This window comes from Equus caballus, chromosome 13 (genome assembly GCF_041296265.1).
Source record: "Equus caballus isolate H_3958 breed thoroughbred chromosome 13, TB-T2T, whole genome shotgun sequence".
Lineage (NCBI taxonomy): Eukaryota > Metazoa > Chordata > Mammalia > Perissodactyla > Equidae > Equus > Equus caballus.
The window spans coordinates 36,897,005-36,924,847 of NC_091696.1; the positions used below are offsets into that span (position 1 = coordinate 36,897,005).

General features: G+C 41.2%; 1 protein-coding gene across 4 annotated transcripts in view; it reads right to left on the reverse strand.

Moving 5' to 3' along the window:
* Positions 1-27,843, reverse strand: part of DNAH3 (dynein axonemal heavy chain 3) — a 167,337-nt gene that overhangs the window by 61,031 nt on the left and 78,463 nt on the right. For 3 of the 4 annotated variants that reach the window (XM_070232124.1, XM_070232125.1, XM_070232127.1), the window contains 14 exons: positions 25,226-25,340; positions 22,840-23,038; positions 21,428-21,536; positions 21,089-21,202; positions 20,189-20,365; positions 19,022-19,113; positions 16,987-17,206; positions 16,249-16,383; positions 14,913-15,024; positions 13,149-13,390; positions 10,265-10,365; positions 8,090-8,195; positions 5,846-5,975; positions 3,236-3,481 (listed from right to left, as the gene is read on the reverse strand). In XM_070232124.1, coding sequence (XP_070088225.1) covers positions 3,236-3,481; positions 5,846-5,975; positions 8,090-8,195; positions 10,265-10,365; positions 13,149-13,390; positions 14,913-15,024; positions 16,249-16,383; positions 16,987-17,206; positions 19,022-19,113; positions 20,189-20,365; positions 21,089-21,202; positions 21,428-21,536; positions 22,840-23,038; positions 25,226-25,340 — 2,098 coding nt within the window. The remainder of the gene's footprint in view (positions 1-3,235; positions 3,482-5,845; positions 5,976-8,089; positions 8,196-10,264; positions 10,366-13,148; positions 13,391-14,912; positions 15,025-16,248; positions 16,384-16,986; positions 17,207-19,021; positions 19,114-20,188; positions 20,366-21,088; positions 21,203-21,427; positions 21,537-22,839; positions 23,039-25,225; positions 25,341-27,843) is intronic. The other variant, XM_070232126.1, reaches the window with a different exon arrangement.

Here is a 27,843-nt window from a genome sequence, read left to right on the forward strand (position 1 = left end):
AGAAAAGGCAAAACTACAGAGATGGTAAAACAATCAGTGGTTTCCAGAAGTTAAGGGGGAGGGAAGGAAGATTAGGTAGAGCTAGGGGATTTTTAGGGCAATATGAAACTAACTATTCTGTATGATACTGTAATAGCAAATACATGACACTATGTATCTGTCAAAACCCATACAACTGTACAACACAAAGACTGAACCTTAATGTAAACTATGGACTTTGGTTAATAATAGTCTATCAATATTAGTCCATCAAGCGTAATAAACGTACCACAGAAATGCAAGATGTTAATAATAGGGAAAATTGTGATGGGGGTGCTTTGGAGAAGAAGCTCTGTGCTTTCTGCTCAATTTTTCTGTAAACCTAAAACTGCTCTAAAACAATCTATTAAAAAAATTTTTTTAAAGAGAAGTTAAAATAACATACCATTTTCACATTTCAAATTGCTTAAGATTTCAAAAAATGGTAATACCTAGTGTTGGTGAGGGCACAAGGTAAACTTAGCAATCAAAAGCTTTAAAATTTCTCTGACCCTTGACTCAGCAATTCTATTTCTAGGAAATTATCCTAAGGAAATAATCACGGCTTAGCAAATACGTAGCCACCAGAACACTGTTCATCATAATGTTGTTTATGATAGCAAAAACTAGAAAATGAGTAAAAAATAAGTACAAAATGATCCCATGTTTGTAAAAATAAATCTATAGGCACATATATGCATATATACATAGGGAAATGTCTAAAAGGATGATCATCAAAGTGTTAATAGTGGTTAGTGGTTGTCTTTAAAAATTATATCTTTTTAATTATATGATCTAATTCATATTTTTTCTTAAAAAATTAAGAATGAACTTCATACACGATGGCTATTATTTAAAAAAACCCGAGGATGTGGAGAAATTGGAGTGCTTGTTCATCTCTGGTGAGAAAGTACAATGGAAAACACTATGGAAGTTCCTCAAAAAATTAAAGATAGAACTACCATTTGATCCAGAACTTCTACTTTTGGGTATATACCTAAAAGAATTGAAATCAGAGACTCAAACAAATACTTATACACCCATGTTCATAGCAGCATTACTCACAATACCGAGAAACGGAAGCAACCAAGTGTCCATCCATAGATGAATGGATAACAGAATGTACTATACACATACAAGAAAATATTATTCAGCTTTAGAAAGGAAGGAAATCCTGACATGCATGAAAGAACTTTGAAGACATTATGCTAAATGAAATAAACCAGCCAAAAAAGACAAATACTTATACAATTCTTCTTATATGAGGTACCTAGAGTAGTCAAATTTATATAGACTGAAAGTAGAACGGTTGTTGCTGGGTGCTAGGGGAAGGGGAAAATAGGGAGTTATTGTTTAAGGAGCACTGAGTTTCAGTTTGGGAAGATGAAAAACGTTCTGGAGATGATGATGGTGATGGTTGCACAACAGTGTGAATGTACTTAATACCACTGAACTATACACTTAAAAATGGTTAAAACGGTAAGTTTTATGCAATGCATATTTCATCACAATAAAAAAAAGTCTTCCAAACCAAGAAAAAAAAAAAAAAAGGAAAGAAAAGAGGGGCCAGCCTCGTGGCTGAGTGGTTGAGTTCGCACACTCCACTTGGCAGCCCAGGGTTTCGCCAGTTTGGATCCTGGGTGTGGACATGGCACCGTTCGTCAAGCCATGCTGAGGCGGCATCCCACATGCCACAACTAGAAGGATCCACAACTAAAAAAAATATACAACTACGTACCAGGGGGCTTCGTGGAGAAAAAGGAAAAATAAAATCTTTCAAACAAAAGAAAGAAAAGAAAAAAAATTAATGTACTACTATCTAATCAATGGATTGGTCCAGGGCCTCTACGCAGTTCATCTGACAGACGACCACGTATAACATAAAGCGCGCCAGGGGTGCTGGGGAAAGCGTGTGTGTAGGGGGCACACCTACTTATTCATTCATTTTTTAAAAATCCTTATGAAAAGGTTTAAACATAAACACTGAAAACATCATACAGTGAATATTTGTATATGGTCTCCTAGATTTTACATTAGTCTTTACTTATTTTATCACATACCTGTTCATTCCTCTATCCATCCATTAAGTCATCTCATTTTTTGGGACACATTTCAAAGTAAATTGCATGTATCTATATACTTCCCCATAAAGACTTCAGAATGTATACCATTAACTGTTCAATATTTGTTTATGTTTTTTCTTTTGACATAAAATTTACATACAATGAAATGTACAAATATTAAGTGTACATTCACTGAGTTTTGTTAAATGCACAAATCCATATGACCCAGATCTTTCCCAATATATATATAACATTACCATCATTCCAGGAAGTTACCTCATGGCCCTTCATACACTTTTTTATAATCACAAAGAGTAACGCTATTCGGAAAGTATTTGCAGTACGATCCCCTTTCTGTTATAGAAATATAGAAAAAACTGGCAGAAAAAACATAAAAAGTGATTATTTCTGGATAGTGAGATTATCATTGATCTTTGTTTTCTTTTCCCTTCTCTGTATTTTCTAAATTTTATATAATATCACTTCCTTGCATGACGGTCCTGTCCAATACATCCATAAAACATTTGGTCTGTGTCAAAAGGTCCTTGATATTTGGTACTATCCAAAATGTCCATAAGACATTTGATCCTTGCTATCTGGTCATACTTGGTCCTGTCCATAACGTCCATGGAGACATTGGGTCCATGCCAAAAGGTAGTTGATATTTGGTCCTGTCCAAAATGATTTGGCATGGACCAACTATGCTCATGGATGTTTTGAACAGAACTAAATGTCAAGGATGTTATGACACGGACCAAACGGCTTAGGGACATTTTGGACAGGACCAAATATTAAGGACCTTTTGGTGTAGACCCAATGTATTATGGATGTTTTAGACAGGACCAAATATCTGCTAATCATTATTATTGGGATGGTAAGAAAAAGAAAAACAGTAAAACCTACTTAAAAGAACAGAAACATCTTTCAATCTTTTAGTAATTGACATCACAAATATCTAAGAATATTTACAGATCACTAAAGTGATCATTTCGAAGATAATGGATGAGCATATTTGGTGCATGCCCACCCACGCAAGCTATAAAATCTTCCCTGGTTTTTGTAAAGGCCTTTACTTGGTCCACACATTTTGGTTGGGTTTGGTACCTGTAATCAAAACCATTATAGTAAGACAAAACAAACAGGTACCAAATTACCTCTTTCTGGAAAGATGTTGTTTTTGGTGAGTTTGACGCTTTTGGGCCTTGGGTGGTTATCATCCATACCCATGATCAGGTTGCGGAAAAACAGATCAAATTTCTTTCTGCTGTCTGCATTGATAGTGCCGGCCACAGTCCACACCAAGGCAAAGAGGAACAGACCTTGCAGCCAGAGGAAGATCTGTTGGCTTGTCAGGCCTTCAAATAATTCACTTTCCTCCTTGTCTACTTCCCTGATTTCATCTAAAAGCAAGAAAAGGGAACCTCAGGGCAAGTTGCTGAGTGCAAGAGATATAAACAATGTGAACAAGGTGGTTTTGTTGTGAGAGGCCTGGGGAGGATGGTTGTGTGGCCATCACCTGCCAGATCCTTTATCCACATATATTTTTTTTTCAGATTTGTGTGTGTGTGTGTGTGGTAAGATATGCCTAACATAAAATTTACCATCTTAACCATTTTTAAGTGTATGGTTCAGTGGTATTAACCATCTGTTGTGCAACCGTCACCAATATCCATATCCAGAACTTTTTCATCTTGCAAACTAGTCATTAAATAATAATTCCCCATCACCCTTTCCTCCATCACTTGACAACTACCATTCTACTTTCTGTCTTTATAAATTTGACTACTCTAGGTATGTCTTCGAAGTGAAATCATATATGTAGTCTTTTTCGTGACTGGCTTACTTCTCTTAGCATAACATCCTCAAGGTTCATTCATGCTATAGCATGTGTCAGAATTACCTTCCTTTTTAACGCTGAATTATATTCCACTGTATGTACATACTACAATTTGTTTATCCATTCATTCATTGATGGACTCTTGGGTTGTTTCCACCTTTTGGCTATTGTGAATAATGCTGCTATGAATGTGGGTGTACAAATCTCTGTTTAAGTCCCCACTTTCAATTCTTTTGTGTATATACCCAGAAGTGGAAGTGCTGGGTCATATCATAATTCTATGTTTAATTTTGAGGAATTGACAAACTATTTTCCCATAGCCACTGTACCATTTTACATTCCCACAAATAGTGCACAAGGGTTTCAATTTCTCTGCATCCTCATCAACAGCTGTTATTTTTGGTTATTGTTGTTGTTGTTTGGATAGTATCCATCCTAATAGGTGTGAAGTGGTATCTCATAGTGGTTCTGATTTTCATTTTCCTAGTGATGAGTGATGTTGAGCATCTTTTCATGTGCTTATTGGCCACTTGTATATCTTCTTTGCAGAAATGTCTATTCAAGTCCTTTGCCTATTATTTAATCAGTCCTCAAGGAATCATAGCTATAGATTCTGGAAGGCGAGAGTTTAGGTAATTCAGTGGTGGGGACAATGAGTCCATTTCTTCTGCTGGTACCCTCTTTCCTGGAGGAGACACTACTTAAGGACAATAAGCAGAGCTTGGGAAAATAGGCAAAATTTACAAGCAATAAGGCAAATATATGACATTGCATGCCACTGGTGTGCTTCTGAAAAAATTGCCTGTAATTTTAATTTTAGAAAGTCAAATAATATTTAGCCAAAGAAAGTCTCCACTCAACTGTTCACCATGTTACATTTTTGTTGTTGTTGTTGCTGTTTTGTTTGTTTTTGTTTTTTTTTTTGGAGGAAGATTAGCCCTCAGCTAACTACTGCCAGTCCTCCTCTTTTTGCTGAGGAAGCCTGGCTCTGAGCTAACATCCGTGCCCATCTTCCTCTAGTTTATACGTGGGACGCCTACCACAGCATGGCTGCCAAGCAGTGCCATGTCCGCACCCGGGATCCGAACCAGCGAACCCCGGGCCGCCGAGAAGCAGAACGTGCGAACTTAACCGCTGCACCACCGGGCCGGCCCCACCACCATGTTACATTTTTGATCTACACCTATAATGCTTTTGGAAGAAATGGACTGAGAAAATATTTTCATGTAGCAGAAGTAGTAAGAAGATCCATCTTGAATTTCAGTTATAGGTGACCTTGAAAAAGAAACAGCATCCAATAAAAGTTCTCCAAATGGACATATCTTTTGCCACTTCCAGTAGAATTCAGTGAAATTAGATTTGTGTGAAAATTACAGGGAATTTCTCCAGAACACTTAAACCAATGGTTCTATGATTACACACTTCCCATGTCCTAGAGAAGTTCCCTAGTTTGGGAGACTAATGTGATCATTTCTCTTATGCTGCGTGTATATATATGTTTTGTGAATTCAGATCTTTGTAATATAAGTTTTCCATGGGAAAAATTCCTATCTTATTTTTTTCATAATCTTTTTTCTGAGGTACATTCACATGTATCATCTCAATTCATCTCCCTCTAGGATATCCCTCTTAGGTAAAGAGGGATAGGAATTATTATTCCCATTGTGTGGATGAGGAACCTAAGAGTGAGGAAGTATGGGGTAATTTGCATGAGAACACCCTGGAAATCAAAGATCAAAGCTAAAGCCAAAACACACGGACTCTTTCTACCAAACTCTACTATCTACACTCCAAAAGCATGCTTGTTCTAGACCGAAATGCTAGTCTCATTGTAACTCATGGGAGGAACACTAAATCATGGGAGGAAAAACAGGAGTGGGAGCACACTCCATCCCCATCTGGCTTAAGAATAGTAGGTAGCACTTACCAAGCAGAGAGGAGTACAGTCTCATCATCATGAAGGTAAGATGGATGGGAGATGTTTGGACCACAAATTTACACTGAAGGCGAATAAATTCCAGGCAGGGTTGGACAAGCCACATAAACATGTCATTGACCTGAGAGTAGAAAGAGAGATATGGAGTCGTTATCAAAAAGTGAGTTGAAGACCAAGAGTTTGGTCCACCTCAGGGAGGCTGGAGATGCTGGTAAGGTTGCTGATTAGGGTCTAAGAATATTTGGGAAAGACCACAGGCATCAAGGCCCCTGCCCCCAGCTTCCTACTTAATGAATTGTACGGCCCATAGGCCACCCCCATCCCTCTGATTCCACTGCCCAGAGCTGGATACTCAGACTCGGAGCTACTGTGGTTCAGCTACCAGACACATGAAATAGTTTTAGGACCCAGACACATTATCTGACTTTGTTTCTATAAAAAATGTTAAGAATTCTAAATAATCGATTTGCAAATGACTGGCATTAGTAAGGTGGAATTCGTGTATAAATTGGCCACAGGAAGTACAGAACTGGGTAGCTGAGCTCCTTATTTGTGGGTATAATGACTCTTGTCTCTCGTCTCTGCTCCCCACCCCATTTACTCTTTTAAAAATATTACTTGATTCACTTTATCCTTTTATTTTAGTTTTTTCATTTTTGTTATGCTTTGTGACTCTCATTATAAATTAACCTAAGTTTTTTCGGAAGTAGGCAGGTCACCACTAAATAAATACATTCACAGGTGTGTATATATGTGTGGATATGTATGTATGTATGAATGTATAGATGCATTTACATGTATATGTGAATATACATGTGTACATGGATTTGTGGTATATTCATTTAGTCAACAAATATTTATTAAGCATCTACTAACTGCAGTGTAGCAGGTACTAAGGTTAAATGATGGCCAAGACAAAGAAGGTCCCTGCCCTGATGGAGCTTACAGTCTGAGGGGCAGGGGAGACAAACAATAAAAAACTAAGCAAGCAAGGAAATGAATAAAACACTTACAAATCATGGAAAGTACTAGGACGAAATAAAGATGTTACAATGGAGAATAACAGGAAGAGTTTAAATAGGTGGTCAGAGAAGCCTTCTTGGAGGAGAACTTTTTGCTAAGGCCTAGAAGACGAGGGTGAGTCACCCATGAGATGAACTGAGGCAAGATTTCCAGGAAGAGGAATAAAAAGTGCAAAAGCCTTGAGGTTGTGAAACCTGGGGTTTTCTAGGAATGGAAACAAGACATGAGGGCTGGAGGGTAATGAACTAAGGCTGAGGAACAGGGTAGGGGATGAGGTTGTAGGTGGGGGCCGGGCCAGACCACAGTTTCAGAGGCCTGATAAGGAGTTAGACTTCATACTAAGGACACTGAGTAGTCGTGAAGGCTTCCTGTGCATGTGTGTAGACTGGTTTCTGACTGTGCATGTGGACATGTGTCTGTATAAACGTACATGTTTATATATGTTGTACATGTATGTAAATGTGACAGGAATGGGGCTATCCTACATACATCCTACATAGTTCCCCAAAGTGTTTTCACATTGGGAAGAGAACCCAACTCAGCTCATTCTTGGCTTCTCCAGTGGGAAACTTTCCTAGGGAACTCTATTAACGCAGGAAAAGACAAGAGGGACCACAGAACTGGTTCTCCCTTTCTGCTTCCCTGGTCTGAGAGTGTGGTCAGGTACTTACCTAAGCTGAATGTTTACACCTCTTTTAGGAAGGGAAGAAGGAAATGGACACTCTTAGTAGCTGCAATAAAAGCATTTCTAACTGGTTCCAGCTCCCCAGTGGTGGGAGGCATGGCATCTAGGTTACAGGGATGGGGAGTGGCAGTACAGAGAGGAACAAGGCTTTTCCTAACCCAGTCCATCTTTAGAACAGCTTCTAGAGGCATTTCTGCTAGTGAGGCAATGGAGAAAGGGTGACATTCCAGCCATCATATAGAACACTTCTCAAGCACTAGAATTCTTCATTGGCAAGCCAACGAGTGATAGAGAAGGTGGAAGACAAGGAAGAAATTGATTGCACCACCCATCTCCAGTACATGGAGAAGAAAGTTGGAAAAAATTGCAGGCAGTCAGGAAACAATGTAACTGGGCACAGGCAGGGTATTCCCTGCCCCTTCTTGCCACCTGGAATTATGAAGGTGAAGACGTGTACAGAAGGCCTTTGAGATGAGGAGTAGGGAGACAAGGAGGAATGGAAAGGGAAGGAACCTGGTGGGTCTCACCAATTCTGTGTGTTCCTCCGTGAGGTTGGAGGGCAGGGTGTCCATGTATGAATCCTTCAAGGGCTTCCAGCCTAGCTGATGGGGCTCCATGTAGATCATCCCACACCTGGAAAGCACAAACAAAGGACCAGCTGGGTCCATATCGGGGCTTCCAAGTTTGTAGGGGTGAGGGAAATGCAAGCAGTCTCGGGAGGGCAAAGAGCTGGAGCTTGGGTTGGGGCACCACCCACACCAACTCCAGGACCAGGGGAAGGTGCACAGGTTTTTATCAGGAAAGGGGAGAGACCAGTGCTAACAGCTGGGTCTTGGGAGCCAGAGAGACCTGGATTCAAATCCCAGCCCCAGACCCTTTTAGCTGAGTGATCTTGGACAGGTTTCTTCAATGACTCTCAACTTCTGTGGCCTTGTCTGTAAATTGAGGAATATAAAAAATATGTAGTACATAAGACTGTTGTAATGGTTAAATAAAATGCCAATAAAGAATTTAGCACCATGCCTAGCACATAGAAAACTGTCAATCAATGGAAGCTATTATTATCATTAGCATAAATACTCAAGTACTGACATGTAACATTTTATGTAGCATGTGTTTTTCCATCTGTCACATCTAGGTGCTCTCTTGTTTGTTCCTAATACTGGCTACAATTTATTGAGCACCTTTTGCCTGTCAGGCACTATGTAGGCCCTACTGGCCTTCATTTCTAAGTATTCCTCTTCGTGGTCTAGGTTTTAGACATGAGGAGACCGTGGCTCAGAGAGGCTAAATGACTTGGAAGAGGTTACACAGCTAGCAAGTGGCATGGCCAGAGTAGGAGCTCAAGTTGGTCTAACTTACCATGTGCTCTAAGCCCTCATATTGCCTTTGGGAACATGGGCTGATTTTATTTTATTTTTTATGACTTCGGATGCACAGGATTAGATTAATTATCATCCTTGGCACACTCATCATTAGCCCACATGTAACATTTCTTAGTTAATTGTCTTCAATAATGTTATAAATGCCCATGAACCTACCACTCAGACAGAAGTGAGAATCTTGGCAATAACCCTCATCTAACCATACAGTCCCCCTTATTCTATCCTCTTGACCTTCCCCACTTGAGGTAACACAGTATCTTGCATCTCATGTTCACCTGTTCCTTGATTTCTTTCCCTCTTATATACAGTCACCCCCCTATCCCCCCCAACCACCCCATACCCACAGTTTCCACATTCTCGGGATTCAACCAGCCACAGACTGAAAGGCCTAGGATGGTTGCGTCTGTACTGAACACGTAGTCTTTTTTTCTTATCACTATTCCCTAAATAATACAATATAACAATATACAATATAACAAAATACAATATAAAGTATTTACATAGCATTTACATTGTATTAGGTATTATAAGGAATCGAGAGATGATTTAAAGTATACAGGAAGAGGTGGATAGGTTATGTGCAAATACTACGCCATTTTATATAAGGGACTTGAACATCCTTGGATTTTGGTATCTGCTGGGGTCCTGGAACTCATCCCCCGTGGATACCAAGGGATGACTGTAGTTTTACGGCATTTCTATATGTTCCTAAAATGTATATATATTTATTTTAGTTATTTTTAACAATTTAAAAGGGGTACTATGCTGTATGTAATATTGTAGGCTTACTTTTATACATAATATTGCTAAGCTTTTATCTTTAATTTTACTAAGATTAACCATATAGTTGCACGTCAGTACAGTTCATTTATTTTGAGTGCTATATAAATATTACAATTTCTGACTTTATTATACTTAGTTCACTCCTGTTAATGGGCATTTGGGTGGTTTCCAAGTGTTTGCTTTGGTGAACTGAGTCACAACGAATGTTCTTGGACATGTTCTTGGACACACAGGAGTATGTACATGGGCAAGTTTCTTTTGGATATATACTTAGCAGAAGTGCTGGGTCATGAGGCATATGAAGGTTCAGTTTTGGGAGATAATGTCAAACTCTTTTCCAAAGTGCTTGCCTGATTTTAGATTCCTACCAGCAACGTGGATTGAGGACTGATTTTATGACAAATCTAAGTGACAACAAATAATGTAGGTGATCTGCTAGCGCTTAATCACATTTGCGGATTTTTAGAGCTGTCCCTCCTGCTTAGCATCAGTGAGGCCATGCATCCCTCAGGGTGCCAGTGCAAGCTGACTGACCTGCTCACAGTGGCTGGGGAGGCCTGCTCCAGGTCGGCTGGCTCAAAGATCAGACTCATCTTGGAGCTCATCTGGATAATCTCACCACTCATTAAACAAAGCTGAAAGTGCAAAGCAGAGGGGTGGAGGGCAGGGTTAAATTCCATCTGCAAGAGAGAGGCCTCAGTGGAGACAGAGATGGTCTGAACTCATTTGACAAATATTTCTTGATCCCTACTACGTGCCAGTCACTGTTCTAGGTGCCTAGAATAAAACACACAAGAATCCCTGTCCTCTTCAGGTTTATATCCTGCTGGGGGGAGACAGATGGTTAGCAAAATACATAGTATATAAAATGGTGAAAGTGCTTTGGAGAAAAATAAAGTAGAAGAGGGGGTTGAAGAATGCTCAGTCAGGGTCAGGTGAGCTGTAATTTTATTTTATTTATTTACGTTTTGGTGAGGAAGATTGGCCCTGAGCTAACACCTGTTGCCAATCTTCCTCTTTTTGCTTGAGGAAGACTGTTCCTGAGCTAACATCTGTGCCAATCTTCCTCTATTTCATGTGGGACGCCCCAATAGCATGGCTTGATGAGCGGTGTTAGGTCCACGCCTGGGATCCGAACCAGCAAACCCGTGGCCACCAAAGCAAGGTGTGCGATCTTAACCACTATGCCACCCTGCAGGCCCCAGGTGACCTGTAATTTTAAATAGGGAGGTCAGAGAATCACTGAATTACAGCCTTCAATGAAGGGTTAAGAAGTTGTCAGATGACAGCAAGTTTCATGGTTCCTTCCTTCGTGTTTAATATAGAACTTAACTGCACACACTCATCTTGTTTTATTTGCTCGAGTCTCCCATGAAAGACTCCTTTTAGAATCCCTCATGGCCTGGTCCAGGGCTAGAGTGACAAGAATATCTCCATACATCCCTTTTGGAATGGAAGGAAAGACCATTGAAAGTCCTAGTGTTTAGCAAGCATATCCCTTTAGAAAGCAGTGCAAACACATAGGAGACTCTTGCAAAACATACAAAGCCAGCTGCGCAGCTTCCCATTTGCCAACAAGGGTTCAAATGAGATATTTAAGTCCTAAGATGTCCGGAAGCCTAGGCCTCAGAGGAAAAATGGAAATCCCATTACTCCCTAATGCTCATCTACAGTTATGGGGAAAAAGTTCCTTGCACATTACCTGGTCCACATCAAACACATCTGGAAACAGGTCACTACACGCATCCCTACAAGGGTCATAGCTGTTATGGGGCTGACACCAACAGCAGTGTCATCTCTGAATATCAAGAAAAGTAAAATACATCCATACCTCTGACAGAAGTTTGATTTACACCCAGAGCAGAGAAGAGCCATCAGAAAATCCACTGATGATGACTCTTTATACTTCTAATCTCGAGACCAACCGATACGTTTGTTCAATTAGTTTATATAACACAGTCCATATCATGTAATAAAACATTTCTATTTTTATATGTTATATAATCAAAATTATGCACATGCTATAATTAGTATATGTGTATAATTTGGATAACTAGGCCTTCCATTGTTGAGCATGACTCACTCTTAGTCTTGTGAAATTTAAATGCAGTAGGAAAATATATTTTGATTTGCTAATGATGTTATATTCAGCACAGGAGCTCTTCCTCGAAATGGTGATAAATTTTATTTTATATCACTTTATTTTATTTTAACAAACACTTATATAGCACTTGCTGTATGCCAGGCACTATTATAAGTAGTTTGCAAATATTAATTTATCTAATCTTCCTAACAACACTATGAGATAGACACTATTATCCCCATTTTATAGATGATGAAACTGAGGCATAGAGACACTAAACAGCTTGTCTGAGGTTACACAACTGGTAAGCGGCAGGGCCAGGATTTGAACCCAGGCTGTCTGGCTCCAGAGTCCAAGCCCTTTAGCCACTAGACTTACTGTGGCAGAATGTATTTTCCAAAGACTACTGCAATAATCTCTCCCATCCCATGTGCATTTTTACAATGTGACCTTGCCCACCTCCATTAAGAGGTGGAGTTTATTGCTCCAACCCCTTGAATCTGGACAAGCCCTCTGACTTCTTCAACCAACAGAATTCAGAGAAAGCGATGCTATGCCAGTTCCAAGCATAGCTCCTCATTTCCTGGAAAATTCTACTTACTGCCTCTTGGAAATTAGCCACCACATAAGAAGTACCACTACCCTGGACCACCAAGTGAGAATCCCAAGCCACATGGAGAGGCCTGGAGGATGAGATGCTATTTGTCGGGGAGGGGCAGAGAGAGAGAGAGAGAGAGAGGAATGAGCCTCCAGACAGTAAGTAAAGAAGCCACCTTGGATGTGGATCCCTGAGCCCTAGCTCCCCAGCTGACATCATAAGGATCAGCTAAGCCTACCTGAGCCCTTCCAAAATTCCTCATCCATAATATCAGGAACAAAATAAATGGTTGTCTTAAGCCACTAGGTGTTAAGGTAGTCTGTTACATAGCAATGGATAACCAAAACACATTCCATATATGAGGTACCATGTATGTACTATCTCATTTAATTACTAACCCTCCTATTTTATTACTACCCTTTTACAAATGAGGAAACTGAGGTTCAGAGAAGTTACGTAACTTGCTCAATACAACACAGCTCAATTGTAGAGCTAGTGGTCCAATCTGATGACAGCAACAAGGCTTTTAACCACTTTACAACATCATCTCTAAACACACATAGCTTACCTACTACAAGTACAGAAACATAATTCATGAACTGATAACTGTTACTTTCTTGTGGGACATTCATTCTTAGTGTAATAAAGGTAGGTATTATACAGTTTTGATCAATCACTCACTTCAATAAAATAGTTTATATCCATCCATAAAAAGTGATATCAGACTTAGTAGCTACCTTTTTATTGTCATCCAGAACAGTGTTCATATTTTCAATCCAAACAGCATCCACTGGCCCATCAAATATAATCCACTTGCGGTCATCAGACACTGAAGACGCTTGCTCCCGGAAAGCATTGGCGAGGACTCCGTCTGTCCATTCATGGCTCACTTGGTCAAAGCACCCATACAGCTGCCCCATAGTGATAGCCTTGGGGTTGATGATCTTGTACTCCACAGCAAACTCCTCCATCTGGTGGGCTAGCAGGAAAGTCCAACATGAGTTACAGAGACTCTGGTCAGGCTAGAACACTAGGTAAGAGATAATGCCATCTCAAAGACCAGCCAACATCTTTGAATATACCATCCAAGGAGAGTCCTAATAAAATCTGTGCTCAGTCCTTATAAAGAGTGAGATCGCTGGATAGACAAAGCCTTAAATTTCTAGGTTAATAAAGCCAACAGCTTCTCACCATATTTTCTCATATGGCTTCTCACCATAAGAACTCAATCAGTAAAGGAAAGAGATGCCATATTATCAGGCCTCTTGAGGCACCTGGCTCTCACAGCTGCCCTAAGAACCTTGGCTTTGACTTGAGATGAGGAAACAGCTGACAAGGAAGATTCTGGAAAATGATGGTTACTTTTCCTTTCTCTATCAGAAGGGCTAGCTTAGCCCTGAAACCTCTTCTTAGCTGCTCAATAGGTGTCAGTTATCCCCTGAGAAAGGCACACTGTTGGAGTACCAGGACCCAACCAGGATACACAGGCTGATGGATGGCACATCATACACACTTAATAACAGAAAATAACTGCACTTTTCCACGATCCTTCAAAGTAAGGAAAAGTTGGAGTGCCTGAGTCATGAACTAAATAAAGAGCCACTTCTGCAGAATCCTGAGGCAAAGACAATGGGGGAGGCCTCCTTTCTCTTTGTTTTGTTTTCTAAGCTATATTCAAATGTCAAAATTATTACTTAAGTCTGAAATGCCCAAATTACTTATTAAGGCCAAGTTAGTTGCCAAAACAATAACCCCAAAAATCTAACAGCAACTCAATTATCAAGTGTTATTAGGAAAAATGTTAAAGTACTGGAAGGGATCATGGAAACATAGGTACAATGAGGCACTGCTAAAAAAACCGCAAAACTGCCTGGTAATAAACACAGCTTTCACTTGTTGAGTAGACACCACGCTACATTATTCACCTAAATAATCTCATTTAATTCTCACAACAATCCAATTTTACAGTTGGGAAAACAGAGGCTAAGAGAGATTTGGTCATTTGCCCAGGGTCTGGGTCTGATTCAAAAGTCTGAGGTCTTATCCTCCAAATTAAATGGAAGGAAGGAAAGAAAGGGAGGGAGGATGAGAGGGAGGGAGAAAAAAAGAGAAAAAAAAAAGAAAGGGAAGAGAAGGTAAGAAGGGATGGAAAGAAAAGAAAAAAAGGAAAAGAAAAGATATCAGGTAGTTATTTGAATTTAGCATAGTTTTGTTTAGGCCACTGGCAGGCATCTCTCTCTCTTTTGGGAAACTTTGGAGAAGCCACTGTGCATCATTTGAGAAAATTCCTCCAGCCCTAATGATGTACATAGAATCCCCTGTTGGAAGCCCCACCTCCCCTTTATCATCTGCCTGCAGACATCTGTGTGCCATGTTCTATTTCTGGCTCTGACGCCAGAATCCAGGGACAGCAAAACTAACAGTCTGGCATTATCTCCATGGAGTCAGACAACTGAGAGGGGAGTCCTGTCCTCCCTGGAAGCCAGGAATGCGAGCTTTACCTTCGTGTAAATCACCCAGAGCTGCAGCCAGCACTTTATAAGCACAGGTCTTGCCACCCATGGGGTCTCCGACAATCATATAGCCATGTCTTACCAGCATCATCTCGTAGATCTGGGAGGAGACATCACACAAGGAGTTAATCATTGCAAACCTCCCTGAACTGCAAGTTACTAAGAAGTCAGTGAGGAATGAGGGACTGAAAGAGGATTCCCACAGCCACTTCTACCTCTGGGAAACTGTAGTCCTTTTCGTGATCTATTGTTTAAGTATCTTTTCGATGAATAAATATATGTGTGTGTCTCAGATTAAGGGATGGGAACTACTATTTGCTCTGCACCCAACTACATGCTAAGCATCAAGTGACTTACCTAAATTCTTTCATTTAATCCATTCAGGTACATTAACCATTGCTAGACGGGAATACTGAGCCCGAGAGGTTAAGCAACCTGCCCAAGCTCATCAGTGGTGGAGCCAGGATTTGGGCACAGGGCTGTCTGAATTCAATGCCCCTAATCTTTTCATTACGCCATTTCCATTTGCTTTTAAAGAGGAAAAGGAAACAATGGTCATTTTAGCAAATTGCATTTATATTGGAAACCTCCTTTCTGCTGTTCTGACTGGACTGGAACTCTCAGTAGATGAAAATGTATTTTCCGAGCCAGGCCTCATGCTGTAAAATAGAAATGACCTTCTCTGTAATTGGTACAGGGATGGTCACATGACTTTATCAGCACAATTCAAAGCTAATCCCGAGACCTGCTGAAGACAGTTGGAGAGTGATGCTCTTTTTTCTTCTGGGTTTGAATCTGGGACAATCTAACTCTGAGGCTGCTGGGGACCCAACTGAGAAAGAAGTTTGAATGCAGAGAGAGACAGAGCCCAGAAATGAAGAGAGACAGATTCCTGATGACGTTATCTAAAAACCCGGATCCCTCTGTACCTGAAGCCAACATATTCCTGGACTTTTCAAGTTAGGTAAGTGAATAAATTCCCTTTTGTTGATTAAGGCAGTTTGAGTTGTCTTTCATTGGAAACTGAGAATGTCCTTACTAGTTCAAAGCCCAATGCCCCCAAAGGTTTTATTTCATCCCTAAATTAAAAAAAGAAACCCCAAGGAAGATGGTCATAGGAAAAGTACTGGATTTTAAACTTCAACTCTTGGAAATGAAAACTGAAGACACAACAGATTGCTAAGCATTTTCATCTCTACCTCCATCGCTATTCAGGCACGTCTGACTGCTGCCTGTTAGTTCCAGTCTGCCACAATTCTTTCCGATTCCTGACTCCAGCAAACAGTAAAACAGGCACACTCCCATATGCGTGCAAAGAACCAACCTGGATAATTTTCCCAATAAACCAAGGTACTGGCTGGAGTTTCATCTTTTGGATATTCTCATTCAGTACTTCCATGAAAACTTCATAGTCTGGCTTTGGAAGAACAACTCCAGGAAACAAATCTGATATAATTCCCTGTTAAAAGATTTCAAGAGAAGGTGGAAAAGATGAATTACCAGATATATGACTTCAACATTTTCCCAAAATGAGATCTAGAGACAGCAGAAATCTTTGAAAAATTCCAAACCTCATTTTTCTACATCAAAACTCATCCACAATTACAAATTACAACACTATCTATAAAACATGATTTCCCTGCCAAATAATTTTAAAAGGCAGCAAATATTTAATGGGTCTGTACTATCTTCCAGTTACTGTATTAGTACCGAACAAGATAGTCATAATTTATGGAGCTCACAGCCTGGTAAGGAAGATAGGCATTTATTAACTACAAATGAAAACTAACTAAATTTGATTTTAAAAAATAACTACCCAGCCCAACAGCAAATATTATTCGCTCAATGAAACCATTTTTATTAAAATCAGGAACTAGACCAAGATGTTGCTATCATCATTATTATTCAACATTTTGGGGAGAGTATATAGGAACAGAGATGCTAGCTGGGGATAGAGAAGGTGTCAGAAGATGGAAGAGGATGTGGAGAGGGTGCCAGAGAAACATTTCCTCTTTAGAAGCTGAGTCCCAGTGCTTGGCCAAGGCCCCAAACCACTACATACCTGAAACAGAGGGACATCTTGAGCCAAGAATTTGGCCAGGTTGACATCAAGCAAGGCCCGGAGCAGCAGGACACTCTCATTCTCCTCCGGGTACTTGAGCTTCAGGTTGCCAGCAGCAGTGAGCACAGACTTGACTGCACGCATGCCATAGTCATAGTGATGCTGGGAGGAGAGTTGCTCTGAGCATAGGCGGTAGGTTGCCACAATCTTCTGGGAAAGACTAGAAAGGCAAAGACAAGTCTGCAGATCCCCAGAGAGGAGCAAGGTGTCTGCTCAACAGACCTTCTCAACATGCCTCAGCAAACCAGGCTTGCCCACGGACTTGATGGAGAAGCCCTATCATTTGAAGGCCTTTTAATGCAGTTACCATAATGAGCTAAGGAAGCAGTGTAACTCTTTTTCAAAGGTAGGATGAAAAAAAAGCAAGCACATACACATATGTATAACATGTACTGCATAAGAAATTAAATGTGTGTATACTTTTGTTTGTATATATAAATGTATGAATACACACACACACACACACATACACACACACACACTTCGGAAGAATACATCAAACTATGAACTATTAACAATGTTAATCCCTGGAGAATGGTACTAAGGGTCACTGAGGGAACATTCACTTTTTGCACTTCTGTAACATTACTTTGTTTTTCAATGTCCACGTTTTACTTTTTTAATTTAAGAAGACCAATTCACAATTTAATATATTCAGCACACAACACATGTAGACTCATGTGCACCACCATTTCTTATTCTTCCTGGCCACACAGCTGGACCACATCTGCTAGCCTCTCACACACTCACAGGGTGCCTATACCACTGAGTCCTAGTTGGTGGCTGTGAATGAAAGGGAAGTATGCCACTTCCAGGGCTGGTCCATGAAACCCTCCTCCACGAGAGCCTCCATGCTCATGTGTTGTAGCTGTGAGATATAAGGGGCCTGGGTCCCTGACCCACTCACTGGGGAAGAACTGCCCCTGATCACAAGCACCCATTTTGGATTCCCAATGAGTGAAAAATAAACTTTTGTTATGTTAAGCCACTGGGATCAGGGGGTCTGGGTTACCCTACCCAATATACTTATGCACATTCCCTGTGAGGGGCTCCTCTCTACAAGACTGATTTACTTTAAAAGCAAAGACTCTGTGTTGCTCACCAGCACCTAGCACAAAACTGGGCAAAAGGTAGGCAGCTGAATAAAGGTTTGCCAGTTGAATAAATAAATGAATTGAGTGGGAAAATCAATGTAATCCAGGTCTCCTATAGAAAAAATAAATTAAACCTCATTTGACAGAGGCAGCCTCTTGGCCTAGGAAGGGTGACGTATTCTGTTGAGAACATCTGCAGCCCTGTGGACTAAGAACAAGGACACTCAGGCCACAAAGACACTGATGGCCTTGTGAAGACATCCGTAGTAAAAAAAATCAATTAATTACAGCCAAGACAATGTAAAAAGACAAATGTAAAATTTGGAATAGGTCAGTAAAAGCCATCTTACAATGAATTTCATAACTCTTGGTGCGTGTGATGAAGACTTTGATGTGTGTCTTGGAAAACTGGGTAAGACTTGAATGAGAGATAACCCAGTTGATTGTAGTAAATAAACGTTATATTGATAACAATGTTAATTCAAAATTATATTAAATTTTCCTGTTCAATCTTGGAATAATTTCCTGTTTTTCAGTCTTGCCTTAAGCCAGTTAGGAATGTGTGTGTGTTTGTGTGTGCATGTGTCAGTATGTGTATGTGTGTGTTAGAGTGAAGGTTTGGGAGGAGATGAGTGGCTGCATTCTTTCATAGTAGTCCAGGTGTGTGTAAAGAGAGAGGAGGCTCTTTCTTGGAAATCTGGGCCACTTCCCAGTCAGGGATGGGGTCGAGACCAAGACCAGGGCTATGTGTTTTCAGATCAATTTGTGAGCAGAAGCCTGTTTCTCACGTTTCTCTCTTTTCTTCCATAGGCAGCCCACCTTGAATCCACCACACAAAAAAACCACTTTGTCAGGGCCTTTAGAAAACAAATGTAACCTACCTTCTGGAATCCAGAAACCCCATAGAGTAGAGGGAGATTTCTCCAATGAGGGCATAATCTGGCACCATCATGGCCACTGTCCGAAACAAGGCCTGGAAAAGAAACAGCCATTCAGAACCTAAACACATACCAAGAACACTGCGGGAAGGCACATCTACAGAGGCAGAGAAGTAGCATGATCATTCAGGCCACTCCAGTGACAATCAAGGAAAGGAGGGCTGGAGGACAAGTCAGTGCAGAGGGTTCATCTTCATTGGACAGATCCACTGTTCCACTAACCTCCCCACTGGCCCTGTCCAGGTACATGTTGTCATACTGGGTCCTTCCAAGATTGTGAGGAAGGCCTTAGGAGCAGGTATCCTAACAACACCTCATTCTCCTATGCCAAATAAGCATCACTCAACTACTGGAGCTTTCCAGTGTTCAATATGGACAGCAGAAGTCATTTAGGAATGCAGGATTATTATGTATCAGAAGAATTCTGAAGTCAGATCTTGATTTGAGCCCTTGTTCTGCTACCTACTAGCTGTGAGCAAGTTATGTGACCCTTCTAGACCTCAGGTCTTTCATCTCAAAATGGGCTAACACTGTGCCCTCTTCATAGTTATCATGAGAACAAATGATATCATCTAAGTGAAGTACTTAGAAAAATGTGTGGCACATAGTCAGTGCTCAATAAACATCAGCTGTTGCTATACTGCCTTAGATCTTACAGGAGAAGTGACTTGCCCAAGTCATACAGTTAGTTAGAGGTAGAGCCAGGAATAGAACCCAGGCTTCCTGATATTAAAACCTAGTGCTTTCTAGTATACCACACTGTCTCATCAAAGTTGCTTGTGCAGGTCTAATGTGCAGATCTCTCATTTACATTACTGTCTGACCCCTGTGGACAATAGAAACAATGACTCTTGTTCTAGTGTGCACTGCTTCCTATTTGTCACTGGTTACTATGCATACATGACCCCTCCCCTAAGAGACTTTGTTGGGAAAGTGGTTGTGTTCTGGGGCCAAGTACTATCTTACCACCATTGAGACTCCACTATTACTTCTCACAGCTGAAAAATGTCACCTGGTCCCATTACTGGGTTTCTCTGTGAGACCTTTGGGTGCTTTCAGAGGTTTCTATACCACAAAGCACACCCAGCATTTATACACTCTGCTGTTTACCTTGAGATTATCTGGCAGCTCAGCCCTGCCAGCATACCCAGGGTTCATGGTGATGAAGACAGCACAGGTTGGGTTCAGAGAGAGCTCGGTGCCTTCAAAGATGAACATCTTTAGCTTCCGGATAATGGCTTGTTGAATGCTGAGAATCTGCTGAGCTACCACAGACAGCACTTCCACCTGGGGTGAGAATGGATGGCTGATGTGGGTTCCTGTTTCTGTCAGCCACTCACCCCATGCTACCAGAGTCTCTTGCACTTAGCAAAGAAAGAAACACAATAACCTGAGAACCAGACCTTCACCTTCAAAATTAGGAGCACAACTTACGGTTTTGGTAAAGAAAAAGAAAATTGGTGCATGCATGTGTGTGTGTGTATTTTCCATAGTATTTTGTCTTTGTTCCAGCACCTACCATAATGCTTGACCTGTAGTAGGTATCCCAACAGTGTTTATTGGTTCAAATTGCACATTTACATTTCCTGACCTAAATTTCCCACCCAAATAGAATTAATCATGTTCTCTTTTGTGAAGCATCTTTTGTACCACTACCATGGATTTCTGTCATATTCTATCTGTTTCCCTTTACTAGACTGTAACAGTTTAGAAGGCAAAAACATTTCTTACTCATCTTTGTATCATGAACATATGAAGAGTATCTGAATGTAACTGCTGCTCAATAAATTTTTGAATGAGCAATTGAATAAGTGAATATGATGAGGGTGTATATGTGTACAAAATATGCATTTTGTCTCCTTGGGGAAATTTTTGTTTAGTTCATTGAGTACATACTCTTTGCAAGAGGCTGTAGAAGAAAGATAAGACCCTGTCATTGGGGAGCTGCGAGCCCAGAAAAAGGCCCCTGCATGCCTAACCCTCTGTTCTGTGGCCTAGTAGCAAGGTTACCTCAATCCGGTTGAACTCATCAAAGCAGGCCCATGCTCCAGCCTGGGCCAGCCCCTTGAAGAACTTTCCCATGGCTTTGTAATCCAGACCATCCGAGCAGTTGAAGACCACACACTAGAGAGAGGGAGGATGTGGGCACCATTCAGGATGGGTTCCCTCATATCCGGATTACTCTGCACTGTGAAACAGGGGTGGGGCTCCTCGTTTCCTGTTCACTGAAGGAGCTGGGGCCCCACTCTGCCTGTTACACTAAACCTTCTTGAACTTCATGCCAACTTCCCTGGACAGGGGTCCAGAGAGGGGTGGAGGAGAGGATAAGGATGGACAGCATTTCCCTACCTGCTTGGCCAAAGCTTTGGCCAGATCTTTGGTGGTTTCTGTCTTGCCTGTCCCAGCTGGACCCTCCGGAGCTCCCCCAAGGTTTAACTTCAAAGCCCCCATCAGTGTCCTATGGGGGAGAAAATAAAAACTCAGCGCCTGAGTCTGAAGACACGGGAAAGAAACTGGCTTTTGGTTTATTTTATTTTGATTCATACAAATAGTCGAAAATTTTTCCCTGATTATATACCAACACAGCATCACTGTAAAAAAAATTCTGTTTTACTCAGCATTGTAAACTCAGAGCCTGGCACAGTGCCTGGTGCATGGGTGGCACTCATAAGCATTGCTTTGAATGAATGACTGACTGAATAAATGAATATATATACACATAAATGAATCAAATGAAAGTAAAAATCCTCATAAACTCTACATTCCAAAGATCACCAATGCTAATGGAATGGTGAAAATAAAATCTCTCACTAGATTAAGAACTCTTGAGTTCAGGATCCGTATTTGATTCAGTTCCATATTCCCAGCAAACTAATATAGTGCCTGGCATGTGGCAGGGGCAAGATAAATGTTGGAAATGAATGACGTGTTAACTGTGGTTCCACAGGCCCTTGTATGAGCCTCTTTAATTTCAGTTAACATATTATCTTGTAATCATCTGAGTATGTCACCTCCCCCACCCCATTAGATTGAGGGTTCCTGGAGGTCATGCATGGCGCACAGGAAAGTTTAAGAAACGGTTGTTGAATAATGAGAGGAATAAATGAATAAGTGAACAGCAATCACAGAACATAGAAAACAAGTGATTGAGGTCTTTGGAAGGAGAAATACTCAAGTATTATCTTCACAATTGAAAAAATATTCCACTGTAAAGAATATATAAAGTCAAAGAAAATCTAAACATCACAAAATTGACAAGTTCACAATGTTCAGATTTTTAATGTTATGAATTTCAAGGAAAGTGACAGAGTACTTTGCTGAGTACAGAACGACTGTATCTATCCATCAGACTGGCTGGCAGAGTTTCCAGACTCCTTGTCTGAGTCTGTCACCAGGCTCCCTCACCTGGCCCCTTTTCTCTCTCTTGGCCTGGGATTTCCAGGCACCATCTTGATTCCTGCCGTTGGAGAGCTTTCTAAGTACCGTGCCATTTTCAATGACAGGCAACAATGTTCTGCTTGCTGGCTTGACTGCATTAATTTGCATTAGGACTCCTACTGCGTTCTCATTTCTTGCCTAAGGCCTAGTTTCCATGCCCATCTGTAGGACCATGGTGACTAAGGGCAATTCTAAAATCTGAGAATTTGAAATGAAGAGGGTAAAGGCAGCCAACTCAAGATGCACCTATCTTCTTCCCCAGGGGGTTTTCCTTCTGGAGTTCTCTATTCACCCATCAGGTCTGGGGGAGCCCTGGAGTTTACCTGTAGCAGCGGTCAGTGAGGGGCGTAATCACCAGCCGGGGGGAGTTTCCCAGGTACTCATAGCCATACAAGGCTTGTGTAGTAATCATCTGCACCTGCACATCCTTTGCCTCCCAGTAGTAGCGCAGCTGGGAGATCCACTGGAAATCATTCAGATCACAGACACCGTCCGCAGATAACTTGGCCACCACATCACGAGCTGTTGGGACACACACACACAAACACACCCATGCATCCTCCCATCTCCACAGCCTCCAGAGAAGAGGTCTGAGGATGTCAGAAGGCCACCTCTCACTCTCCAAACAATTTTAGGTTTAACTACCCTCCTTGACCACCCCCAACTTGCAGGCAGCCATATCTTTCAGAAGCTGGTCTTTGCTTCTCCCAAGGAGCCAGGCAGAGAATCTACTTGCATTGTCTGCTCTCAGGCAGTACCGGAGAGGCATTAAAAGTGCAAACTCTGAAATCGAACTGCCTGGATCCAAATTCTGGTTCTGCCATTAACTAGCTGTGTGACTTCAGGCAAGTTACTCAATCTTTCTGTCCTTCAGCTGCATAATCTACAAAACGAGGATAACATAGTACCTACCTTATTGGGTTACTATGAGGATTAAATGTACATATACAAATATATATACACATATACATATACACATATATAAGATCTATATAGATATCCATATACACAGATAGATAGACAGATAGAACTGTGCCTGACATATAAAAACATTATATAAGTATTAGCTACTGTTATTATTCCCAAATTCTTGGGGGATTGACTAGAGGGTTTTGCAATATGTAGTTACCCCAAATGTTGCCATAACCCCAACATAACCCTTTGGGCTCTGTTCCAAGGCCTAGGCTATCCTAGGAGAATATAATCAGCTTGGCCTGATGGAACTGGCAAGGGAAGGGGTCCCATGAATCCATGGTTGGTTGTATTCTTTCCATCTGGGAGCCTGAGAAACCAGCTGAGAGATATAGCTCTGGGTTTTCTCATAGAATTATGAACCTAATTTAATTTTCTCACAGTGACAGGAGCCCTGAAGTTGAAGAGTGGGCAAAGATTTACAAGAATTATTATTTTTTAGGTAACTCAGGGAGAGAGCTATTAAGATCTCAGAACTACCTCAGCAGCTTGAAATTAGGATCCCAAAAGCATAATTTTGCCAAGGGACACTTCCGTAAGTCCATTGCCTCTGCGTGAAAGAAATCTTTATTACAGTAAAATCCAAAACCCTGCAGAGAAGAGCCCTTGAAGAAGATTACACCAATAGCTCTTCCATCCTTCCCAAGGAATTTAATTCCCCAAAGGTTCTTGAGAGAACCCAGAGCGGCAGCAGGAGGAGGGGTCTGCGTGAGAGACCCAAGAAGAAGGTGAATCTCAAAGGACTGAGTTGGAGATGCCTTTGCTATACAGTGTGTGTGTGCATGTGTCGATGCATGAGTGTGTGTGTGTGTGTGAACCCAACTACTCTGGGGTACACGGAGCAGTAACATCTGCACTTATTATTACTCCTGCCTGGAGTGGGTATGTGGCCAGCTGAAGATCACATTCTCCCTTCTCTCTCCCTGATTTTATGCTAGTCTATCTAAATGAAATCAGATTGAAATGCGCATCCACCTTAAGGAGAACAAGATGCCATGAAATGCCAGTAGGATGCTGGGTGTGTGAGGAGGAAAGACACTGTTCCCAAGCAACCAGCCTGGTCCAGCCCTAGTTTCCTTGGTAATAATGGAGTGAGGGTGTGGGGGTGGTTTGTTTTATATAAAGACTCCAGTTCTTCCTCTTCCTCTTCTTTTTTTTTTTTCATGAAGAGCTGGAAGGCATCATCTCTCACCCACTCCCTCCCTGAGTCACCGCCCATTTTCAGTCTCTTGGGTTTGGGATCAGACAGACCTAGGTTCAAATTACAAAAGAGCCTCTGCTACTTATTCTCTGTGTACTACCTCTCAGCAAGTTATACACCCCTCTAAGCCTCTGGTTCTCAATCTGTGAAACGCATATAAAAATGAGATAACGTATGTCAAGCACTGAGTACAAAGTTTGGCACCTGGTGAGTATTCAAAAATATTAGCTATGATCAGTGCAAAAAAATCACTCCAACTTGGTGAATCTCAGAAATGGTCTTGGTCATCAGTGTCTCAGTAAGAGCCCTGCTTGGAGGGTTCCTGGAAAAAAGTTGGGGGTGGTGGGGAAAATATAAGGTGGAAATACTCAGAGGCATTGGCTTATCTCCTTCCTCCCCAAGCTTACTCTCAGTTGGAGAAGTATCTCCCTAATGGGAAGAGAGACCCTAAATCACTCTACCTGGGAGAAGGGAGACTGGCGAGCCCGGCTGCTATTCCTGGACAGTCAGTATTGCCAGGGAGTCTCCTTGCTTACCATGGACATCAATGACTGTGAGGGCCCCGAGGGTGAGTCGAGCCCCGCTGCTCAGCTTCCCTCGTACCAGCTGGACAATCTCTGCAATCTGATCATTGCTCTTTTTCAGAAAATCCTGGCAGGGGCATAGGAGGGGACAACTGGTTAAATTGGATTCTCCTCTGGTAATCCCTTCTTGGGAAATGGCACCATCCACCACCCCATGGCCCATGGCAGACTCCTGGATGTCATCCCTCCAGCTCCCTTCCCTGACCTCCAGGCATTAGCCTCTGGATGAATTTCAAATGCATTGCACTAACTGAAAGAAGCCAAATTTGAAAGGCTAGATACTGTAAGATTCGAATTTTATGATATTGTGGAAAAAACAAAACTACAGGGATAGAAAACAGAATGGTAGCTGCCAGAGGCTTGGCGTAAGGCAAGGGGATAACTACAAAGGGCAGGAGGGAATTTTGGAGGGTGTGGAACTGTTCTATATCCTGATTGTGATGGTGGCTACACATATGTATGTGTTTGTCCAAACCCAGAACTGTACACTAAAGAGGGTGAATTTTACTGTGTATAAATTATAAAGTAAATCAGAATTTTTAAAAAAAAATCTGAAACTTTTTCAAATTAAAGGAGACACAGGATATGTGAAAACTGAATGCATGTAAACATGTAATCCCGAATTAGATCTTGGACCAGACAAAAAGACATTAGTGGGGCAACTGGCTAAACTTAGATGAGCCAATTTAAAAGGTCTATAGATTAGATAATAATATTGTATCTTGCATCAATGTTAGTTTTCTGATTTGGATAATTACACTGTGGTTAGGTAAGATGTTAATATTGGGGAATCTGAATGAAAGGTGTATGGGAATTCTCTGTATTATTTTTGTAACATTACTTGTAAGTCTGACATTATTTCAACAAAAAGAGTTAAAAAATAAAAATGAATTTAAAAAAGGAAAACAAGTGAGACCACCCTAGGTTCAAATCTCACCTTCCCCACTTGCTAGCTATGTGGTTCTGGGCAATGATTTTAACCCTCTTAGTCTCAGTCTCCTGTTCTATCAGATCTAAATAATGACAGCTACCTCTTAAGCTGTTTTGAGGATTAGATGAGATACTGTATGTAAAACACTTGGCACAACGTGAAGAAAGAATCCAGTAAATGCTGGTGGTTGTTTTTGTTACTAACAATAAAGTCCCTGACATAAAGCAAAAAACAAAAAAAAGCCTTTTGAATGCCTCCCCACTGCCCTCAGTTTGTCTCTTAAGCCCTTAGTGATGGGGCTGTTCCCCACATCTCTCTTAACCATGTTCATTCCACAGCCTTCTGGATGAAAGTGCCTTCAGTTGCTAGAGTGCACTATGCTTCTCATCTTCAGACTTCTGCATATTCTAGTCTCCCTCTCTGGAACATCCTTCCTCCTATTCTTTGCTTGGCTAATCCCTATTCATATTTTATGTCTCCTCTTAGACACCACTTTTCTGAGAAATCTTTCCCAATCCTAACCCCTCTCTTAGTTCTCTCCTTCCTCCCTATGCTTCCTGGATCCCTATACTTCCCTTACTACAGTTCTATAAAAGATATTTTTTTCTCTCCCCATCTAGACTGCAAATCCATAAGGATGGGGACCATGTCACTCTCATTCACTTCTAATTCCCTTTGTTTAGTAGCAGAGTCCCAGCACAGCCAAACACAGATGCCAAACAAACATTTGTTAAATAAACATGGATGGATGGATGGATGGATGGTGATCCTGTCCTACATTCCTTCCTTTAGGATGCCGAGGAACATCATTCAGAATGCATACACTCCAGGGCTTGGGTGTGTGAGTGGAAGCAGTCTCCTCTTTTATGGGTAGGAAAACTGGGCACAGAGATGCAGTCACAAAAGTCAGAATTTTTCAGTGTTTCCAAAGTTTGAAATGATATAGTTTGCAAGTGTAAAGTGCAATACACTTTTAGGAATTATCAACATGAAATCTGTATAAATTTCAACCTTGGTCAAATACTAATGTTCTAATTTTAACGTATAAAGCAAAATATAGTAAATTAAAATATATTCTGGTCCCCAGCCAATCATCTATAGGGGGAATAACAGAAGGTCTGATGAGCTAATCATGGGAAATTATACCATGGTAAAGAGGTTGGGGATGGAGTTACTCTTCATTTGTTCAATAAATATTTAATGAGCACCTACTATGTGCTCAGCACTGCAATCACTCTTGGAGATATAACAGTGAGCAACACAGACATGGCCTCTGCCCTGTGGGGCTTACAGCCTAGGATCTAAGTACTGAAAAATTTACCAGCATCTCACTTAACCCTCCCACAGAGCTATAATGTGGTGCTACAATTCTTGCATTTTATAGACAAGAAGACCAAGACTCAGGTTAAGTAACTAGCCCATGGTCACACAGCTAACAAATGAAGCTATCAGGATTTGAACCCAAGTCCATCCAGATCTTGAACTCTCAATGGCACGAGTTAACTGGAAGAATGTGTGTCCGGATCTGAGGACAAGCAGGACTTGAGCACACCTGGTCTCGAGAGAAATCTGAAGGAAGAGCTGAAGGTGGGTTTGTGCTGGACTGGAGGTGGGAGAAGTGGGTAACATTGGAGGAGGA